Source organism: Oncorhynchus tshawytscha, linkage group LG31, assembly GCF_018296145.1.
Source record: "Oncorhynchus tshawytscha isolate Ot180627B linkage group LG31, Otsh_v2.0, whole genome shotgun sequence".
Lineage (NCBI taxonomy): Eukaryota > Metazoa > Chordata > Actinopteri > Salmoniformes > Salmonidae > Oncorhynchus > Oncorhynchus tshawytscha.
In genome coordinates this window covers 20,591,278-20,609,214 of record NC_056459.1, presented here as the reverse complement: position 1 = coordinate 20,609,214, position 17,937 = coordinate 20,591,278, and the positions used below count along the sequence as shown (strand labels likewise).

The window sequence follows — 17,937 nt, the reverse complement described above, 5'->3', positions numbered from 1 at the left end:
CTGACCAGAAATTACAATAAGAAGCATTTTATTGTATGATCGTTTTTTACAAAACATGTTTTATATATTTTTTCCTGTGTGAAAAAAACAAGAATTCTGCGTTAAGTCATCCCCTAAATTGAACTTGCAAGTCATCTAAGTCAATAGCTGAGTTAATAAGGTCACAGGGCATCATATTGTGTTAGCTTTCTGCAGTGTTTGAGAAGTCACAGCCCTTTGGATGAGTAATCTGTACAGCTGCCACTGTAGCTTGGCTTCCTTGTGTTTTTCTCCTCTCTGTTGTAGGCCTGTCTGCTCCTCACCCTATCTTCTCCGAGCAGGCAGGCTCCCAGACGCCACACAGACACAGTGTACACAGTACTGTTCCTCCTTCAGAGAAGCATGCGTCAAAACTTTCTTAATTTGCACAATGGCTCTCATTCACATTTGCTGGAAGCTCACCAAAAATGACAGTCGGTATCTTCTCCTATGTATAACTTTATGAGCAGGATTGCCTGTCTTTACAATTTGTTTATTTTAATTTGCGCTCGTTAGCATATTTAGCAAGCAGCCTCCAATAGAAATGCTCTATTACTTGTTAGCATTCTGGTAATGGGCGTCCAATGTGCTTTTTTTTTTTTTTTTTTTTTTGCCTTGTCTTTCCGCTCCCTTTTGTACTATGTCCCAGTGTGAGAGAAGGACAGTATGAGGTCATGAAAATCTGGGTAGAGCCTAACACACACACACACACACACACACACTGTGCACCCCTCAGTATTCCTATTTCAGATCAAATAACTTCTTCCCACCATGTGTGTGTCACTGAGTCACTAGGAAGTGTTTGCATGAGAGCTGAAGGGGAGGAGACGGGTTAAAGAATGATTTGAGACATGGATTGTGTGCCATTGAGAGTGAATGGGAAATACAAAATATTTCATTTCCTATGAACAGGGTATGGTAGTAGTAGGTGCCAGGTTTGTGTCAAGAAATGCAACTCTGCAGGGTTTTTCATGCTAAACAGTTTGCCTTGTGTATCAAGAATGGTCCACCACACAAAGAACATCCAGCCAACTTGACACAACTGTGGAAAGCATTGGAGCCAACATGGGCCAGCATCCCTGTGGAACGCTTTCGACACCTTGTAGAGTCTATGCCCTGACGAATTGAGACTGTTCTGAGGGCAAAAGGGGGTGCATGACAATATTAGGAAGGTGTTCTTAATGTTTTGTACACTCAGTGTATATTCTGTATGCTAGTTCCTGAATTGTAAACCATTATTGGGATACAATATACCTATTCCTTTTCTTTATGTGGACTGTGCTGTATGCTAGCTCTGTGACCTGCGTGTAAAACACAACACCCCTATTCCCTAAGCATCTGTGTTCTAAGCAGGGGCATATTAACTCTTTTCCCCCTGTGTCACTAGGCAGTGTTTTGAGCTGTGTTGTAGCTGAACTGTAAACAGTATTCAATCTCTGTGACTATAAAAACACCTAAATCCCTATTCCCTCCTGTGTTTTATCTAAACAGTGACATGTTGCTCTGCTCTCCAGGTATGAACTGCGTATTCGCTACCTTCCAAAAGGATTCCTGCACCACTTCAGTGAAGATAAACCCACACTCAACTACTTCTACCAGCAGGTGACACACACACACACACACACACACACACACACATAGACGTGAATGCCTGCATGCACACACACACCAACACATCATCCATGAGAGTTGAGTAACAGAGACAGCCTGGTTTGTTACAGGCCATTGACCAGGGGAGACTCATTTTCTAAACATACTTAGCTAGGCCTATTTATTCAACAACACTGTAACCGGAGGTGGAGGCATATGGCACTTCTGATGTGTGTGTGTGTGTGTGTGTGTGTGTGTGTGTGTGTGTGTGTGTGTGTGTGTGTGTGTGTGTGTGTGTGTGTGTGTGTGTGTGTGTGTGTGTGTGTGTGTGTGTGTGTGTGTGTGTGTGTGTGTGCAAGCATGCGTACCTGCACATACATATGTGTGTGGGTCTGAGGGACCCAAGGTGTTTGTGTGTGTGTCTGAGGGACCCAAGGTGTTTGTGTGTGTGTCTGAGGGACCCAAGGTGTTTGTGTGTGTGTCTGAGGGACCTAAGGTGTTTGTGTGTGTGTCTGAGGGACCCAAGATGTTACTGTGCGTGAGTGTATGGGGGAAATATGTGGAGGTATTAGGGCGTAACACACGGTGTGTAGCCGTCCGCAAGGCTGTAGATGTAGAGAGATGAACTGGGTCAGTGGGTCTCAGGAGGGCTCTGTCTGGTGGTCTGGGGAAGAGACGCTCCCTCTCTCCGATCCTGACGGGGGAGAAAGAGGCCGTCTTGACAGCAGGGGAACACATTTGTGCTCATCTGTGTCACTTTTACGCTCTTATTTTCGCTGAAATCCAGCTGAGGGGAAAATTGATGGAAGGTTCAAATGTCCCTGTTTGAAGGGGTAATCATGGAGCGTGAAGTGTGCTTGTGTTCCGAATTGTGTCTGGTATAGAACAACACTTTCATGAACGAGGTTTTGTTTTCAATGCCTATGATCTAAAAAGGCAGACTCAATGTCTCTATGGTTGTTAGAATACAAAGAACCGCCACTCAACATGACAAAACATGATATTCAGAGAGGACATAATAGCCCATGAAACAGGTCTAGCTCCCTTAGTTGTCACTCAGAAGCACACACTCATTTGTCTCATGAAATGTCTCTCTCTGTGTCCGTCTGCCAGTGTTGTGTTGCTGTCACTGCAGGTGTACCCACCCAGGGTTTATCAACTACACAGGCTTTATCAACCAAGCTATCTCTCTCTCTCTCTCTCGCTCTCTCTCGCTTTCTCTGTCTCTCTCTCTCTGTCTCTCTCTCTCTCTCTCTCTGTGTGTCTCACACTCTGTCTCTCTCTCTCTGTCTCTTTGTCTTTCTCTGTCTCTCTCTGTGTCTCTCTCTCCCTCTCTCTCTCTCTCTCTCTCTCTCTCTCTCTCTCTCTCTCTCTGTGTCTCTGTCTCTCTGTGTCTTTCTCTCTGTCTCTCTCTGTGTGTCTCTCTCTGTGTGTCTCTCTCCCTCTCTCTCTCTCTCTTTCTCTCTCTCTCTCTCTCTCTCTCTCTCTCTCTCTCTCTGTGTCTCTGTCTCTCTGTGTCTTTCTCTTTCTCTCTGTCTCTCTCTCTTGCACAGGAGGGTGGGGGTCAATGTTTGTAAAAGGGCTGTATATCAGTAAGGTCCCCTGTGTTCTACCCCTCAGTCTGAAAGTCTGTTGCTCTGTGTAAGGCCTCCATGCTCCCATGCTAAAACATGTATTTTGGTTTGTCTTACAGGTGAAAAATGACTACATGGTAGAGATAGCCGACCAGGTCGAGCAAGACATTGCACTTAAGTTGGGATGCCTTGAAATCAGGTCAGTTCAGGTATCCAAGAGTGGTCAAATGTTCTATTCTCTTTCATGAATGGTAGCTAGCTGCCTTGTTGTATTTCACACTAACCAAGACATGTTTCCTTTACAGGAGATTCTTCCGGGAGATGCGGGGAAATGCCCTGGACAAGAAATCAAACTATGAACTATTAGAGTAAGTCCCCTTTGGCTTGATTCTCGTATGGTAATAGCTTGGGTTTCTACTGCACACTGTAAGAATCAACTATTCAGTCAATATTGTACATCTTTGTTGATCTTTTACCAAGAAACTCAATGTATAAGAGGAATTCCTGTTAAGGTGATAAAAAACATTTATTTATGATAGCATAACCTCAATACACAGAATCATATTGAAATGGACTATGATCACATAGGTTAACCTAGTGTGTTAATGGGTTATATGTGAACCATCTTCATAAAGATCACATGGGTTAACCGGTGGCGTGACTGTACATGGTGAGAACCCCCTGCAGAGTCTCAGGTCTGCCGTCGAACACGCCCTCCGAGGTGCGCTATTTGATATAGGTCAGGGGTTCACGTTAACGATGCGTCCAATTAGTCATTTTCTCATATGCTCAGGCCTCCACACTCTCTAAAGAGGCCCTCTAATTACTAACGATCACTCTCTCTTGTCTCTCCGTATTGATTGAAATGCAGAATTTGCTTTTCACATATATTTCACCTGATGGATGAAGAGGGGAGAGGAAGAGGGAGTCCTCACACTGTAACTAAATTACCAGTGATCCCTTTGGTATTTCTCTCTTGTTTACCATCAACATACCTTCTCTAACCCAGAGGGTTGGGTCCTGTACTTTGGTATTTCTCTCTTGTTTACCATCAACATACCTTCTCTAACCCAGAGGGTTGGGTCCTGTACTTTGGTATTTCTCTCCTGTTTACCATCAACATACCTTCTCTAACCCAGAGGGTTGGGTCCTGTACTTTGGTATTTCTCTCCTGTTTACCATCAACATACCTTCTCTAACCCAGAGGGTTGGGTCCTGTACTTTGGTATTTTCTGTTTACCTCAACATACCTTTTACCAGGGTTGGGTCCAACACCATCAACTTCTCTAACCCAGGGTTGGGGGTTTGGGTCCTAACCCAGAGGGTTACTTTGGTATTTCTCTCCTGTTTACCATCAACATACCTTCTCTAACCCAGAGGGTTGGGTCCTGTACTTTAGTGTTCCAGCCCAGTATTTCCCCTATATTCATGCCCGCCGCTGCTAAATCGTTGCCGCCACGCCCATTTAAACATTTAAAAAATATATATATTTATACCGAGACGCGCTTTTAAGATTGAGAATTTGAGTCTTTTCCGGTTTTTCAATTAGGTAAATGCAGAAGGGCAACCCCATGCTTCAGCCTACAGGTTATAATGCTTTTGAAGAGAAAATACTATTTCAGATGGTGATAATACAATTTTCATTCAATTTGGAGTAGAATGTGCTTACATTTTTGGGGGGATAAATACTACCAGCACATTGGTATTCTGAGCCCATTGGTATTCCAAGTGTCATTCCGTTCTTGTTAGCCAGTCCACAACATGATCCCTGCTGGCTGGTCTAATTCCCCCTGCTGTCCGGGAACGTCCGTGTTCTGCCTCCTTTCCCAGGGGAGAATCTCACACCTTTCTTCTGCAGGGAAAATGTATAGCTTCATCCAAAATGGCACCCTGTTCCTTACGTAGTGCACTATATAGCCCTATTGGGCCCTGGTCAAACCCTGTGCACTATATTGGGTGCCACTTGGGATGCAGACAATGTCCTCCTCTGCTGGCTCCAAGGATATGCTGAGTTAAGGGGTTGAGTAATTGGACCGGGTCTGCAGCAGGCTGTAAGGTAGGGCACTGCAGGCTGAGAAACGTGCCTAACCGGAGGTTGATCAGCGAGAAACGTGCCCAAGCCGTGGTGTAGGGTAAAGTTTCCCCTCCACGCTGGTCTAACTAATGATAAGGGAAAAAATCGATACAGTCACTTATCAGGATTTTTTTTTGATGATATTGCAGTATATATATATATATATTTTTTTTTTTACAATTTTGAATATTATGTTTGTGCTAGTTGGCTGTACCTGCACCAAAACTGCAGTATTTTTCCTTCATAGCTTGTTCTCCATCTTCTTTTTTAATAGGGAGCCAATTTGTTTTCAGCACTTTTATTTCCATGACTGATCTGGACACACAGTATATGGTGAGCAATATGTTTGAAACATTGAATTGATACTGCAATAAAATCGCAGTATCGAATGGCAATAGATATAGAATCGTGAGTATCGCAATACATATCATATTGGCACCTACTCTATATATTGTGATATTGTATCATGAGGGCCCTGCCAATTCCCAGCACTAGTGCAAACTGTTACTGAGTAACTGTGGAAGAAATATTAGCTCTGCTGCTCTCCCTCCATGTTGATGACCGTACGTTCTCTCATAGTAGGCTACTAAATCACAAGATGTTGCTGTATGCTTCAGATGTAATGCCACTAATATCATCCTTATGGGTAGGTTTTTGGAACAAGGTTATTGTGATATGTAACCAGGGTTTATTAAGCATGATATGAAACAAGGGAGAGACCACACAAATGTGTTAATTTGACTGTTCTGTAGCCTACTGTTAGGGCTCTGGCTAGTGCTAACTGGACCTTGCCCAACCAATGATGTCTAGCATTAGCTGCTGCTGTGCTGAGCTCAGGCCCATAGAGAAAGCAGGGGCTTGTTTGAGGCACAAAAGTAAAGTGTCCTAATGAATAGCCAGCACTCTCATTCTCTCTGCCTCTCTCTCTGCCTCTGCCTCTGCCTCTCTCTCTCTCTCTCTCTCTCTCACCCGCATTCTCTCTCTCTCTTTCTCTGCCCCTATCTCTCTTTCTCTGCCTCTCTTTCTCTCTCTCTCCATGTCACATTCTCCCCTCTGCTCTGTGGATAATGGTGCTGGGGCTCAGTGCGCTGGCTAGAGTTAGTTCCAGGTCAGTCTGTCCACTTGCCCGAAGACACAGAGCCCAGCAGTGAGGGAGGGAGGGCGTTAGGGGCAATCCAATCTAAAAGCACTTCAGATCTGGGTGACTGACGGCTAGTGAGGTGACAGACATGGAGGGGGCGTGTAGCTTGGATAACCTTTTTGGGGTACAATTGTATTTCATATTTTATAGACAATACAAAACATACACATACAAATGACAACATTGTACAAACTTCAACTACATCACACCTGCCCAGACCCATTAGCACACACCCCCATCTCCAGCACTAGCATCACTTTCCTCCACCTCACACCTGCCCAGACCCATTAGCACACACCCCCATCTCCAGCACCAGCATCACTTTCCTCCACCTCACACCTGCCCAGACCCATTAGCACACACCCCCATCTCCACCACCAGCATCACTTTCCTCCACCTCACACCTGCGCAGACCCATTAGCACACACCCCCATCTCCAGCGCCAGCATCACTTTCCTCCACATGGACTGAAACGGCACCATTTTGTATCTCTCCGTAGCCCACACACTTTCAATATTTAAATAATACATCATTAGATTTTTTTCCCATTGTGTTAATGATTGCTGATTGATTTCCATGTTTTTAGTATAAGCAGCTTGGATTACTGTCGGGCCAGGGAGACAGACAGGAGAGAGGATTTTCTGAGCCTGGGGGAAGTCATCATGTTGTGTTTCAGCACTGCTAATACTACATAGTGTGTTTCCTCTTGATTTAACATAGCTTAGTTAAGGCATTATAGGTGCATAGAATCTGTTTGTGCCATCGTGCCAACTCCCTGTCACTCATTGTCATGGCATACAGATCCTTAAATGCTAGACTACTACTGACATGCACAGACGGACAGTAGCATTGCTCTGCTACCAGAAAAGCTTCATCACACTATTGCCAAGGCAGCATCAATTTTATGGCAGGTCTTGTGGCCCCGGCCTTATAAATGACGTGGATTGATTCTGGTTAATGGCCAGCCGGATGTAAGTGGCTTTCGGAGCGCCTCTGGTTTTAACAAGCTAACTTTTAATAGAGACCAAATGATGAAATGATTGTGTGGAATGGATGAGGTTATAGGCTTTAAACAATATGCTGTCTTTTCTCCTCTACGATGTGAGGGCTCTCTTTCCCTCTTTCTCTGAGGTCTTCTTTTCTGCTACCGTCTCTGTCTCTCAATTACATTTTTCAATTTCAATTTAAGGGTTTTAGTGGCATGGGAAACATATGTCAACATTGCCAAAGCAAGTGAAATAGATAATAAACAAAATTGAAATAAACAATAAATATTAACAGCAAACATTACACTCACAAGTTCCAAAAGAATAAAGACATTTCAAATGTCATATTATGTGCAAATAGTTAAAGTACAAAAGGGAAAATAAATAAACATAAATATGGGTTGTATTTATTTATTTACAATGGTGTTTGTTCTTCACTGGTTGCCCTAATCTTGTTAGGAGAAATCTGAGATAAATATGTCTCTCTAATATGGTCATACATTTGGCAGTAGGTTACGAAGTGCAGCTCATTTTCCACCTCATTTTGTGGGCAGTGTGCACATAGCCTGTCTTCTCTTGAAAGCCAGGTCTGCCTATGGCTGCCTTTCTCAATAGCAAGGCTATGCTCTGTGTTGCTGTTGATGCAACCTTGGGAAAATCCTCTCCCTCGCTCTCTGTTTTTCTCTCTCTGTCTCTCTCTCACTCTCTCTTTTTCTGTCTCTGTCTCTCTCTTTTTCTCTCTCCGTCTCTCTCGCTCTCTCTTTTTCTCTCTCTGTCTCTCTCTTTTTCCTTCTCTGTCTCTCTCTCTCTCTCTTTGGTCCACACATTTTGTTTCCTCCTCACTGTACACTGACCAATCAGTTATGTTGTTTGGTGAACTTCAGAGAAGTCCTACTAATGGCCCTGAGTAAATGGATGTGTTTCTCTCTCCTTCCCCTGGTAGATTGGTATCAGAGAGGTGAATTCCATCAGGGGACTGTTTTGAGGAGTTGAGGCTAGACATTTTGCATTCTCATTTTGGCAATGGTAAAAACTGTTTTTAGATATATATATATATATATATATTTGACTTTATTTCACTTTATTCAGACAGAGATTGTAGGAAATGAGAGAGTAGACATAGTGAGGGATGAAGATGCAGAATAGCGGTGGGGCCAGGGTTCGTACCCATGCTGGGGTGTGTTTATGTGTTGTCTGCTAGACCAGCCTCAGGCACTAGTCTCACTAAACTGACGTTGTCCTTTGTCCTCTCCTCTTTTTATTTCTTCTTTACAGAAAAGATGTGGGCTTAAGAAGATTCTTCCCCAAGAGTTTACTGGATTCAGTCAAGGTGAGATGATGCTTCACAAAAAATCTGTTAATTCTTTCAGGGCCATCGATGAGAATATATCCTCAAGGACCAGTCAGTCTCCAATGCATTCTCAGAGAGAGCACCGACCCCCACTTCATATGAATGTAGCACGCACTTTGACGATTCCGTATTTCCTTTCTGCCCTCTGAAGTGTCTTCTAGCTGTGTGTGTGGATCTCTTGGTTCTGGGGCCTTTGTTCCAGCCTGGGACAGGCAGAGTTGGCCTAGTTCTAGGCTAGCATTCCTCGTACATACAGGCCTGTGGGGGAAAGAGCCCCAACTGAATCAAACCCACTCATTTGTCGAATTCTCGCATCACAACAGTGCCAGACACTATTCTATATACTGTACTATATAAGACAGCTTTTTTTTGTTTTTGGCCTAAAGCCAGTCTCACACTCACACTCACACACACACACACACACACACACACACACACACACACACACACACACACACACACACACACACACAGAGACAGTCTACCAGGAAAACCCACTGTTAAATATTCTAAACAAGGAGTTTAGCATATTTAACAGAGCCTTGATGGTGGGTTTTCCTGGTAGTCTGTGTCTCTGCGTGTGTGTGCGCGCGTGTGTGTGTGTCTCAGCCGCCAGCCATGTGTGTGATGTGATGGATTTATGGCACGTGTGTGGGTGTACAGAGCTGCGGGGGTGCCACGATGGGGCGGCGTGAACGTGGGGCCCAGTGCCCCGGGGAAGGGTGCATTGGAGTCGGTGAAAGAGTGGTGGACAGATGCTCTGCCTGGAGGTGTGGGTGGCACCTAACCCCACAGCCCCTAACCCCTAACCCCACAGCCCCGATGGGGGAGGCTACTTCTGGGGATGTGCCTCAGAGTTACCCTCCCCTCCCCCATTCCAGTCACAGCTCCCCTTGGAAAACATGAAATCACATCTTCGTAGCCAGGCGCCTGTTTGAAAACACACCCTAACCATCCATCCATCCTTACCTCCCTCCATCCCCTCCAGGCCATCCATCCCCCCCCCCGTGTGACAGATTAAGCTTTCAGCAATGAACTGAAGCAACGCACGCGCACACACCCACTCTGACACACATACACACTCCTGACTCCCCCACACACACACTGTCTTGATGAACAGAAGTATGTTAACACAGTTATTCTCGCTCCTATCCACTCCACTGGACAGTGAACATTACCTGGCAGATGGCTGAGGTCGGAATATAACTCACTGAAAGCGTAATCAAATTAGGCAATAAAATAAATTATTGATTACACAGAGGTTCACATTTACATAATTACCATCGCCAGGTTTACAGCAGAAGGTTTTCATTTAGAGAGATGATGACAGGCTCTGCTGGAAAAAGTGGAGGGAAACGTGAGTTTCATTTGGTTTGGCACCAGAGTCAACAAATGTGTATCCCAAATAGCACCCTGTTATCTCTAAAGTGCACTACTTTTTACTATGGACACTAGTCAAAACTAGTGCACTATATAGGGCACAGGTGTCAAACTCCATGGAATGAGTTTGACATCTATGATATAGGGAAGAGGGTGCCATTTGGGATGAATACAGTGTCAGAGTACGTCTTTAGAATGATGTACTTGTGTGGACATTTCCAACCTGATGGGTTGACTTTAGGACTCTATATGCTCATAAATCCACATTTTCAGGTCAAAACATGACATCTGTTACAACTACAGTACTATAAGTTGTCTTTATGCTGTCAACGTCTTTCAAAGTACTACTTTGTATATACCGGGGGAAACCTGCCATCAGTTTGCCTGTGCCAACATTAAAGCACATCATCAAGGGTATTCAAATGGCATAGAATATATACAGATTCAGAAAGATTCATCTATACACATCAGTACACTACTGTACTGTAGCAACTGTAGGCCAGCTCATTGGCCCTACTCAGCTGGGAGGGCCCTCCCTCCCTGCCAGGGTTCTTAGGGGAGATGGAGAGATACTCTGAGCTCAGCTTCCTCTCAGGAAGGGTGGAGGGGACAAGCTCTGTGATTACTCTACATGTTACTATTATGTTCTACAGTAACTAAGACCTCCAGATAGGATCAGGGGATCCATTCCTAGAATTCCAGTGTTTTCCAACCCCCACCCCCTGACCGTTAAGTGGAGTCTAAAATGCTGCATTTATAAGTCGTTGATTTTAAAAGCCAGTATGCAGACTAATAGGATAGACAGCTGTTAGCATAAGTCCTTGATGAATTAGCCTAACTCTGCAGGGAGTTGATTTACATTACATAATTGCAGTGGCATTTTTAATTAGAAGGTGTGTGTGTGTGTGTGTGTGTGTGTGTGTGTCCCAGTCAGTGTGTGTGTCCCAGTCAGTCTGTAGTAATAGCGTCAACATCAGCTGTCATTAAAGCACGATGTCTCATGCATTTTTAATGGAGTTTAAACTCACTGGCCGTGTAATGGACAACAGAGTCACTATTGCCCCGTCACATTGATCAAGCCACCAGCTCCAATAGTCTCTAAACTGGTTGAACTATGAACTGGTCTGTCTCACTCACTTGTGTGTACTAAATGGCACCCTTTTCCCTTCACCCATTGGGCTCTGGTCAAAGTAAGGGGCACTATAAAGGGAATAGGGTGCAATTTGGGACACACACCCAGTCCCCTGCTATGACCCTAATTGGCATGACACTCAATATATATTCTCCAATCAATACGGTTATCAATATCATTCACTTCTTTCTCACAGAGGTAAAGTGTATTAAAGTGATGGACAGCTTTTTTAAAGGGGTGTTCTGGGATTCTGAAGGGGTAAGACAGTTCAACTAAATTCAGTCATGTTATATACTTTAAGAATCAATGGCTATATATCATTACTTTAAAACCCCTTCAAATGGATGTACTAATCTCAGATTGCCCATTTAGAGCAGTCGGAGAAATGAACTAGAGCATTGCTTTCCTTTAGCGGTAGTCTGTGCTTTAAGCAAGCTCCTCTTGTTCAATGACAAGCCAAACATCATGTAGGCTATGGAATCAGAACAATAGAAAGGGAAAGGGGGAGACCTAGTCAGTTGTCCAACTGAATGTATTCAACTGAAATGTGTCTTCTGCATCTAACCCAACCCCTCTGAATCAGAGAGGTGTGGGGGGCGGCCTTAATCAACATCCACGTCTTCGGTGCCCGAGGAACAGGGGGTTAACTGCCTTGTTCAGGGGCAGAACAACAGAAGAGCTGCCTACTGTCCTTCACCCGGGATAACTTTCCTTGTCTTTCATGTGTTTCACACTTGCTCTGTTTGATACTATTAACGTGACTTGGTGTATCAGTGCCCCGTTCTCTATGCCCTGGCAAGCTTAACCAGGGCCATGTTTGTGTCCCAAATGGCACCCTATTCCCAACATAGTGCACTACTTCTGACCACGTCCAAAAGTAATAGACGATATAAGGAATAGGGTGCCATGAGGGACACGTGGGTCTGCCTGTCTAGTAACTACTCTCTCTCTCTCCCAGGCCAAAACCCTGCGGAAGCTGATTCAGCAGACGTTCAAACAGTTTGCCAACATGAATGATGACCAGAGCATCCTCAAGTTCCTGGAGATTCTGGCGCCCGTTTACAGATATGATAAGGAGTGTTTTAAATGTGCTCTCGGGGTAGGCTGAATTTCACTTGATTACATGTTTTCTTCTGGGTTTCAAATAAAACATATAGCGTCAAGATGGACATTTTAAGAATCCCAGAGAATGACTCGTACTGAACACAACTGAACTCGTACTGAACATGACTTAACTTGTACTGAACACGACTGAATGCGTTGTACTTGTTTTCTCAGAAAATCTATGGTAGTTAGGTGTGGAGTAATGCCTGGGATATTATGGTTGTATTTGGGTGGGTCTAGTCTGCATCTCTGTAGCTTAAATAAAAAATGACCAGGTTCATGGTGTCCCCTACTGGCCATAAGGAAAACAACAGTTGTTGTTTTTTGTTTCCCAGCAATGACAAAAGATGGTAACAATTAATCTAGCATTCCCTCAGATCTACTTCAAACAGTTCAAATGATGTAGCAGATGTGTTTTCATGGTTATGAGTTGGCACTTTGAATCCGACAGATTGAACTCTCAACTTAAATGTCATTGTGTGTGTTTCGCTCTTTTCCTCTTGTTGATTTGTGACTCAAATCTTCTTTTTGTTTTTCTCTCCGTCTTCCTTTCCTCCTGACAGTTGAGCTGGGTCATCCAAGTAGAGCTAGCCATTGGACCCGAGGAGGGCATTAGCTACCTTACAGACAAGGGTTCGACTGTGAGTCGGAAATGTACATTTCAATATGTATTGTGTTGTGTATCCTTGTCCTGCATCTCCACACAATCAAGCACAGCCATTACAGTTGCACAACTTATATAGTTGTGACTGAAACCAAAGACGTCAAACTAAAGATATTTAGGACATATGGTGTGGTTTTCCTCGAAGAACAGCTGTCCGTCACTTAGCTGGAACCAAACACTACTTGTATAACCTAGGAGTTGGTCTCTCTTCTATCTCCTCCCTATACAATACATTTCTGCCCTGAAATATTGGCATGAATGAACTGGGATTTTCAAAGAGTATTCCTGATAATTTTCATGTTGGCCTCAGGGGCTGAGGTAATGAAACACATGTGTCTGTCTGTCCGTGTGTGTGTGTGAAAATCTTCCCAAATGGCCCAAGGATTTTTGTTGTTTTTACCCATCAAACTGAGGGTATCAGATGTGTTCCATGTTATATCACCATGAGCCATGGCGTTGAGAGGTTAGTTCTGGAAGCCATGAGACCCCTCTCATTCAAAGGATACGCCAAAAACGTCCCTCTCAACAACAAAAAATGTGCAGCTTGAAGTGGAATGTTTTCACTGAACGAATAGCTAGATAACACAAAATACATCTTCCTGAGAAATACTGTGACCATTTTAAAGTTCAAATGGAATCATCTTTACTTTAAGAGTCATCTGAAACATTGTACATTAACACATATTTTGCTCCCTTGCGTGCACTTTAATGAATTGATTGATTGATTCCTCTTCTCCAGCCAACACACCTGGCCAACTTCACCCAGGTGCAGACCATTGGATACTCCGTCATGGAGGACAAGGAGAGGAAGGGCATGCTGCAGCTCAACGTGGCCGGTGCTGCTGAGGTACCAATCAACCATTTCATAATAACCCTTACATTACCATGAGGTTGACTTGAACATGATTCATTCAACATGAGTAAGTGCACACATTGATATAACCTTTGTAAATAGTGCTAATTTGACCTAATATTAGATCACTTTTTTGTAGCCAAGTCCCCCCTCCCCCTCTCTGTATGTACTCATATTTCCTTTGTGTCAATATCTGCTTTCAATTTACTACTATTGGAAGCGGAAGTAGCATGTGAAACATGGATTTCTTGGGATGGATTTTTCAGAACAGTGGACATAAGTGTTCCATTTACAAATGGTTCCACATAGAGGTCTTCCTGTTGGGGATTACTTTTACTGTAACACACATTCATTCACTCTGGGCTCCCCCCTGTATGAATGGACCCTTTCATTTGTGATGGGCTGGCCATAGAGGATTATTATAGTATTGGGTTACTACTCTGTCTGCCATAGAGGATTATTATATTATTGGGTTACTACTCTGTCTGCCATAGAGGATTATTATAGTATTGGGTTACTACTCTGTTTGCCATAGAGGATTATTATAGTATTGGGTTACTACTCTGTCTGCCATAGAGGATTATTATATTATTGGGTTACTACTCTGTCTGCCATAGAGGATTATTATAGTATTGGGTTACTACTCTGTCTGCCATAGAGGATTATTATAGCATTGGGTTACTACTCTGTCTGCCATAGAGGATTATTATATTATTGGGTTACTACTCTGTCTGCCATAGAGGATTATTATAGTATTGGGTTACTACTCTGTCTGCCATAGAGGATTATTATATTATTGGGTTACTACTCTGTCTGCCATAGAGGATTATTATAGTATTGGGTTACTACTCTGTCTGCCATAGAGGATTATTATAGCATTGGGTTACTACTCTGTCTGCCATAGAGGATTATTATATTATTGGGTTACTACTCTGTCTGCCATAGAGGATTATTATAGTATTGGGTTACTACTCTGTCTGCCCGTCCATAGAGGATTATTATAGTATTGTGTTACTACTCTGTCTGCCTGTCCATAGAGGATTATTATATTATTGGGTTACTACTCTGTCTGCCCGTCCATAGAGGATTATTATATTATTGGGTTACTACTCTGTCTGCCATAGAGGATTATTATAGTATTGGGTTACTACTCTGTCTGCCTGTCCATAGAGGATTATTGTAGTATTGTGTTACTACTCTGTCTGCCATAGAGGATTATTATAGTATTGGGTTACTACTCTGTCTGTCTGCCCGGCCATAGAGGATTATTATAGTATTGTGTTACTACTCTGTCTGCCATAGAGGGTTATTATAGTATTGGGTTACTACTCTGTCTGCCATAGAGGATTATTATAGTATTGTGTTACTACTCTGTCTGCCATAGAGGATTATTATAGTATTGTGTTACTACTCTGTCTGCCCGTCCATAGAGGATTATTATAGTATTGGGTTACTACTCTGTCTGCCATAGAGGATTATTATAGTATTGGGTTACTACTCTGTCTGCCATAGAGGATTATTATAATATTGGGTTACTACTCTGTCTGCCATAGAGGATTATTATAGTATTGGGTTACTACTCTGCCTGTCAGTCAGTGGTAGCGCAGAGCACATGTCCCAAATGGCACCCTATTCGCTGTATAGTGCACTACTTTTGACCAGAGCCATATGCGCTCTAGACCAAAGTAGTGCACTATAAAGGGAATAGGGTGCCATCTTGGACGCAAGCCAGGAGTAAGATGTGGTGGGTGGTAAAGTGAGGAACACAGTCACAGTGCTATTCTGTAGTCATCTGTTCACTGTGGTATTACTGTTGTTATGAATCAGCACAGGAAGGAAGTTATGTCAGTGGAATACATGGATATTGTGTGTGTGTCTGTGTGTTAGTGAGCCTGTGTTCCTGAATGCGTGTGTGCCCATGTGTGTGTCTGTAGTGTGTGTGTCTGTAGTGTGTGTGTCTGTGTGTCTGTAGTGCGTGTATGTGTCTGTAGTGTGTGTGTGTGTGTCTGCAGTGTGTGTTTGTGTGCGTGCCTGTGTGTCTGCAATGTGTGTGTGTGTGTCTGCAGTGTGTGTGTGTGTCTGCAGTGTGTGTGTGTCTGTAGTGTGTGTCTGCAGTGTGTGTCTGCAGTGTGTGTGTGTGTGTCTGCAGTGTGTGTGTCTGCAGTGTGTGTGTCTGCAGTGTGTGTGTCTGCAGTGTGTGTGTCTACAGTGTGTGTATGTCTGCAGTGTGTGTCTGCAGTGTGTGTTTGTGTGTGTGTCTGCAGTGTGTATGTATGTGTTTGTGTGTCTGCAGTGTGTATGTGTGTGTGTGTGTGTGTGTTTGTGTGTCTGCAGTGTGTGTGTCTGCATTGTGTGTGTGTGTGTGTGTGTGTGTGTGGTGTGTGTGGGTCTGCAGTGTGTGTGGGTCTGCAGTTTGTGTGTGTGTGTCTGCAGTGTGTGTGTCTGCAGTGTGTGTATGTGTGTTTGTGTGTCTGCAGTGTGTGTGTCTGCAGTGTGTGTGTGTGTGTTTGTGTGTCTGCAGTGTGTGTGTCTGCATTGTGTGTGTGTGTGGTGTGTGTGGGTCTGCAGTGTGTGTGGGTCTGCAGTGTGTGTGGGTCTGCAGTGTGTGTGTGGGGGTCTGCAGTGTGTGTGTGTGGGTCTGCAGTGTGTGTGTGTGTGTCTGCAGTTTGTGTGTGTGTGTGTGTGTGTCTGCAGTTTGTGTGTGTGTGTGTGTGTTTGCAGTTTGTGTGTGTGTGCAGTGTGTGTGTCTGCAGTGTGTGTGTGTGTCTGCAGTGTGTGAGTGTCTGCAGTGTGTGTGTGTGTGTGTGTCTGCAGTGTCTGTGTGTGTGTGTGTGTGTGTGTATGTGTGTCTGCAGTGTGTGTGTGTGTGTGTGCAGTGTGTGTGTCTGCAGTGTGTGTGTGGTTGTGCGCATCTGCAGTGTGTGTGTGGGTGTTTGTGTGTGTGTGTGTGTCTGCAGTGTGTGTGGGAGTGTCTGCAGTGTGTGTGTGTGTGTGTGTGTGCAGTGTGTGTGTCTGCAGTGTGTGTGTGGTTGTGCGCGTCTGCAGTGTGTGTGTGGGTGTTTGTGTGTGTGTGTGTGTGTCTGCAGTGTGTGTGGGAGTGTCTGCAGTGTGTGTGTCTGCAGTGTATGTGTGTCTGCAGTGTGTGTGTGTGTGTGTGTCTGCAGTGTATCTGCAGTGTGTGTGTGTGTGTGTGTCTGCCGTGTGTGTATGTGTGTCTGCAGTGTGTGTGTGTGTGTGCAGTGTGTGTGTCTGCAGTGTGTGTGTGGTTGTGCGCGTCTGCAGTGTGTGTGTGGGTGTTTGTTTGTGTGTGTGTGTGTGTCTGCAGTGTGTGTGGGAGTGTCTGCAGTGTGTGTGTCTGCAGTGTATGTGTGTATGCAGTGTGTGTGTGTGTGTGTGTCTGCAGTGTATGTGTGTCTGCAGTGTGTGTGTGTGTGTGTTTGTGTGTCTGTGTTTGAGACAAATGCGGAGTTCCCCCTACAGTGTTTGTATGATGGGAGGGGGCAGCTGGCAGCCCCAGGCAGAGCAGAACAGTTGTAACAGCCCTGTCTGTCTGTCTGTCCGTCCCTCTGCCCGTGCTGGTAATAATGGCTCTTTGTGGGCTGCTGTTGTGTCCACAGCCTCTCACAGTGACCACGCCGTCACTCACCACAGCTGAAAACATGGCCGACCTCATAGACGGCTACTGTCGCCTGGTAAACGGAGTCACCCAGTCCTTCATCATACGGCCGCAGAAAGGTACATCTTCCTCACACACACACACACACACACACACACTGTCTCAAAAACACACTAAGAAGTGTACTTGCGTATGTTTGTGTTGATTTTACTAGATGGTTTTCAAGACACACACACTATCTCAGAAAGATAGTAGTCTACATTTGAGTTTGAGTTGTTTTGCTGCTGACATGGTTAGGTAAGTCTCACACTGTCTGAAAAAGATACTTCTACTAAGAAGTATTACTGTAGTTGAAGGGTTTGTGTTTATTGACATTACTTGGTTTTCAAGATTGCGTTGCGGCAGTGACGGTCACAGATTCACTCTGCCTTGGGTGATGTTGTCATTTGAGTCT

At 44.2% G+C, this 17,937-nt stretch overlaps 1 protein-coding gene across 24 annotated transcripts in view; it reads left to right on the top strand.

The window, feature by feature from the left end:
- ptk2aa (protein tyrosine kinase 2aa) overlaps positions 1 to 17,937 on the top strand; it is a 166,086-nt gene that overhangs the window by 115,745 nt on the left and 32,404 nt on the right. For all 24 annotated transcript variants that reach the window (XM_024395421.2, XM_024395420.2, XM_042310496.1 and 21 more), the window contains 8 exons: positions 1,533 to 1,620; positions 3,302 to 3,381; positions 3,488 to 3,550; positions 8,659 to 8,713; positions 12,205 to 12,345; positions 12,914 to 12,991; positions 13,754 to 13,861; positions 17,485 to 17,602. In XM_024395421.2, coding sequence (XP_024251189.1) covers positions 1,533 to 1,620; positions 3,302 to 3,381; positions 3,488 to 3,550; positions 8,659 to 8,713; positions 12,205 to 12,345; positions 12,914 to 12,991; positions 13,754 to 13,861; positions 17,485 to 17,602 — 731 coding nt within the window. The remainder of the gene's footprint in view (positions 1 to 1,532; positions 1,621 to 3,301; positions 3,382 to 3,487; positions 3,551 to 8,658; positions 8,714 to 12,204; positions 12,346 to 12,913; positions 12,992 to 13,753; positions 13,862 to 17,484; positions 17,603 to 17,937) is intronic.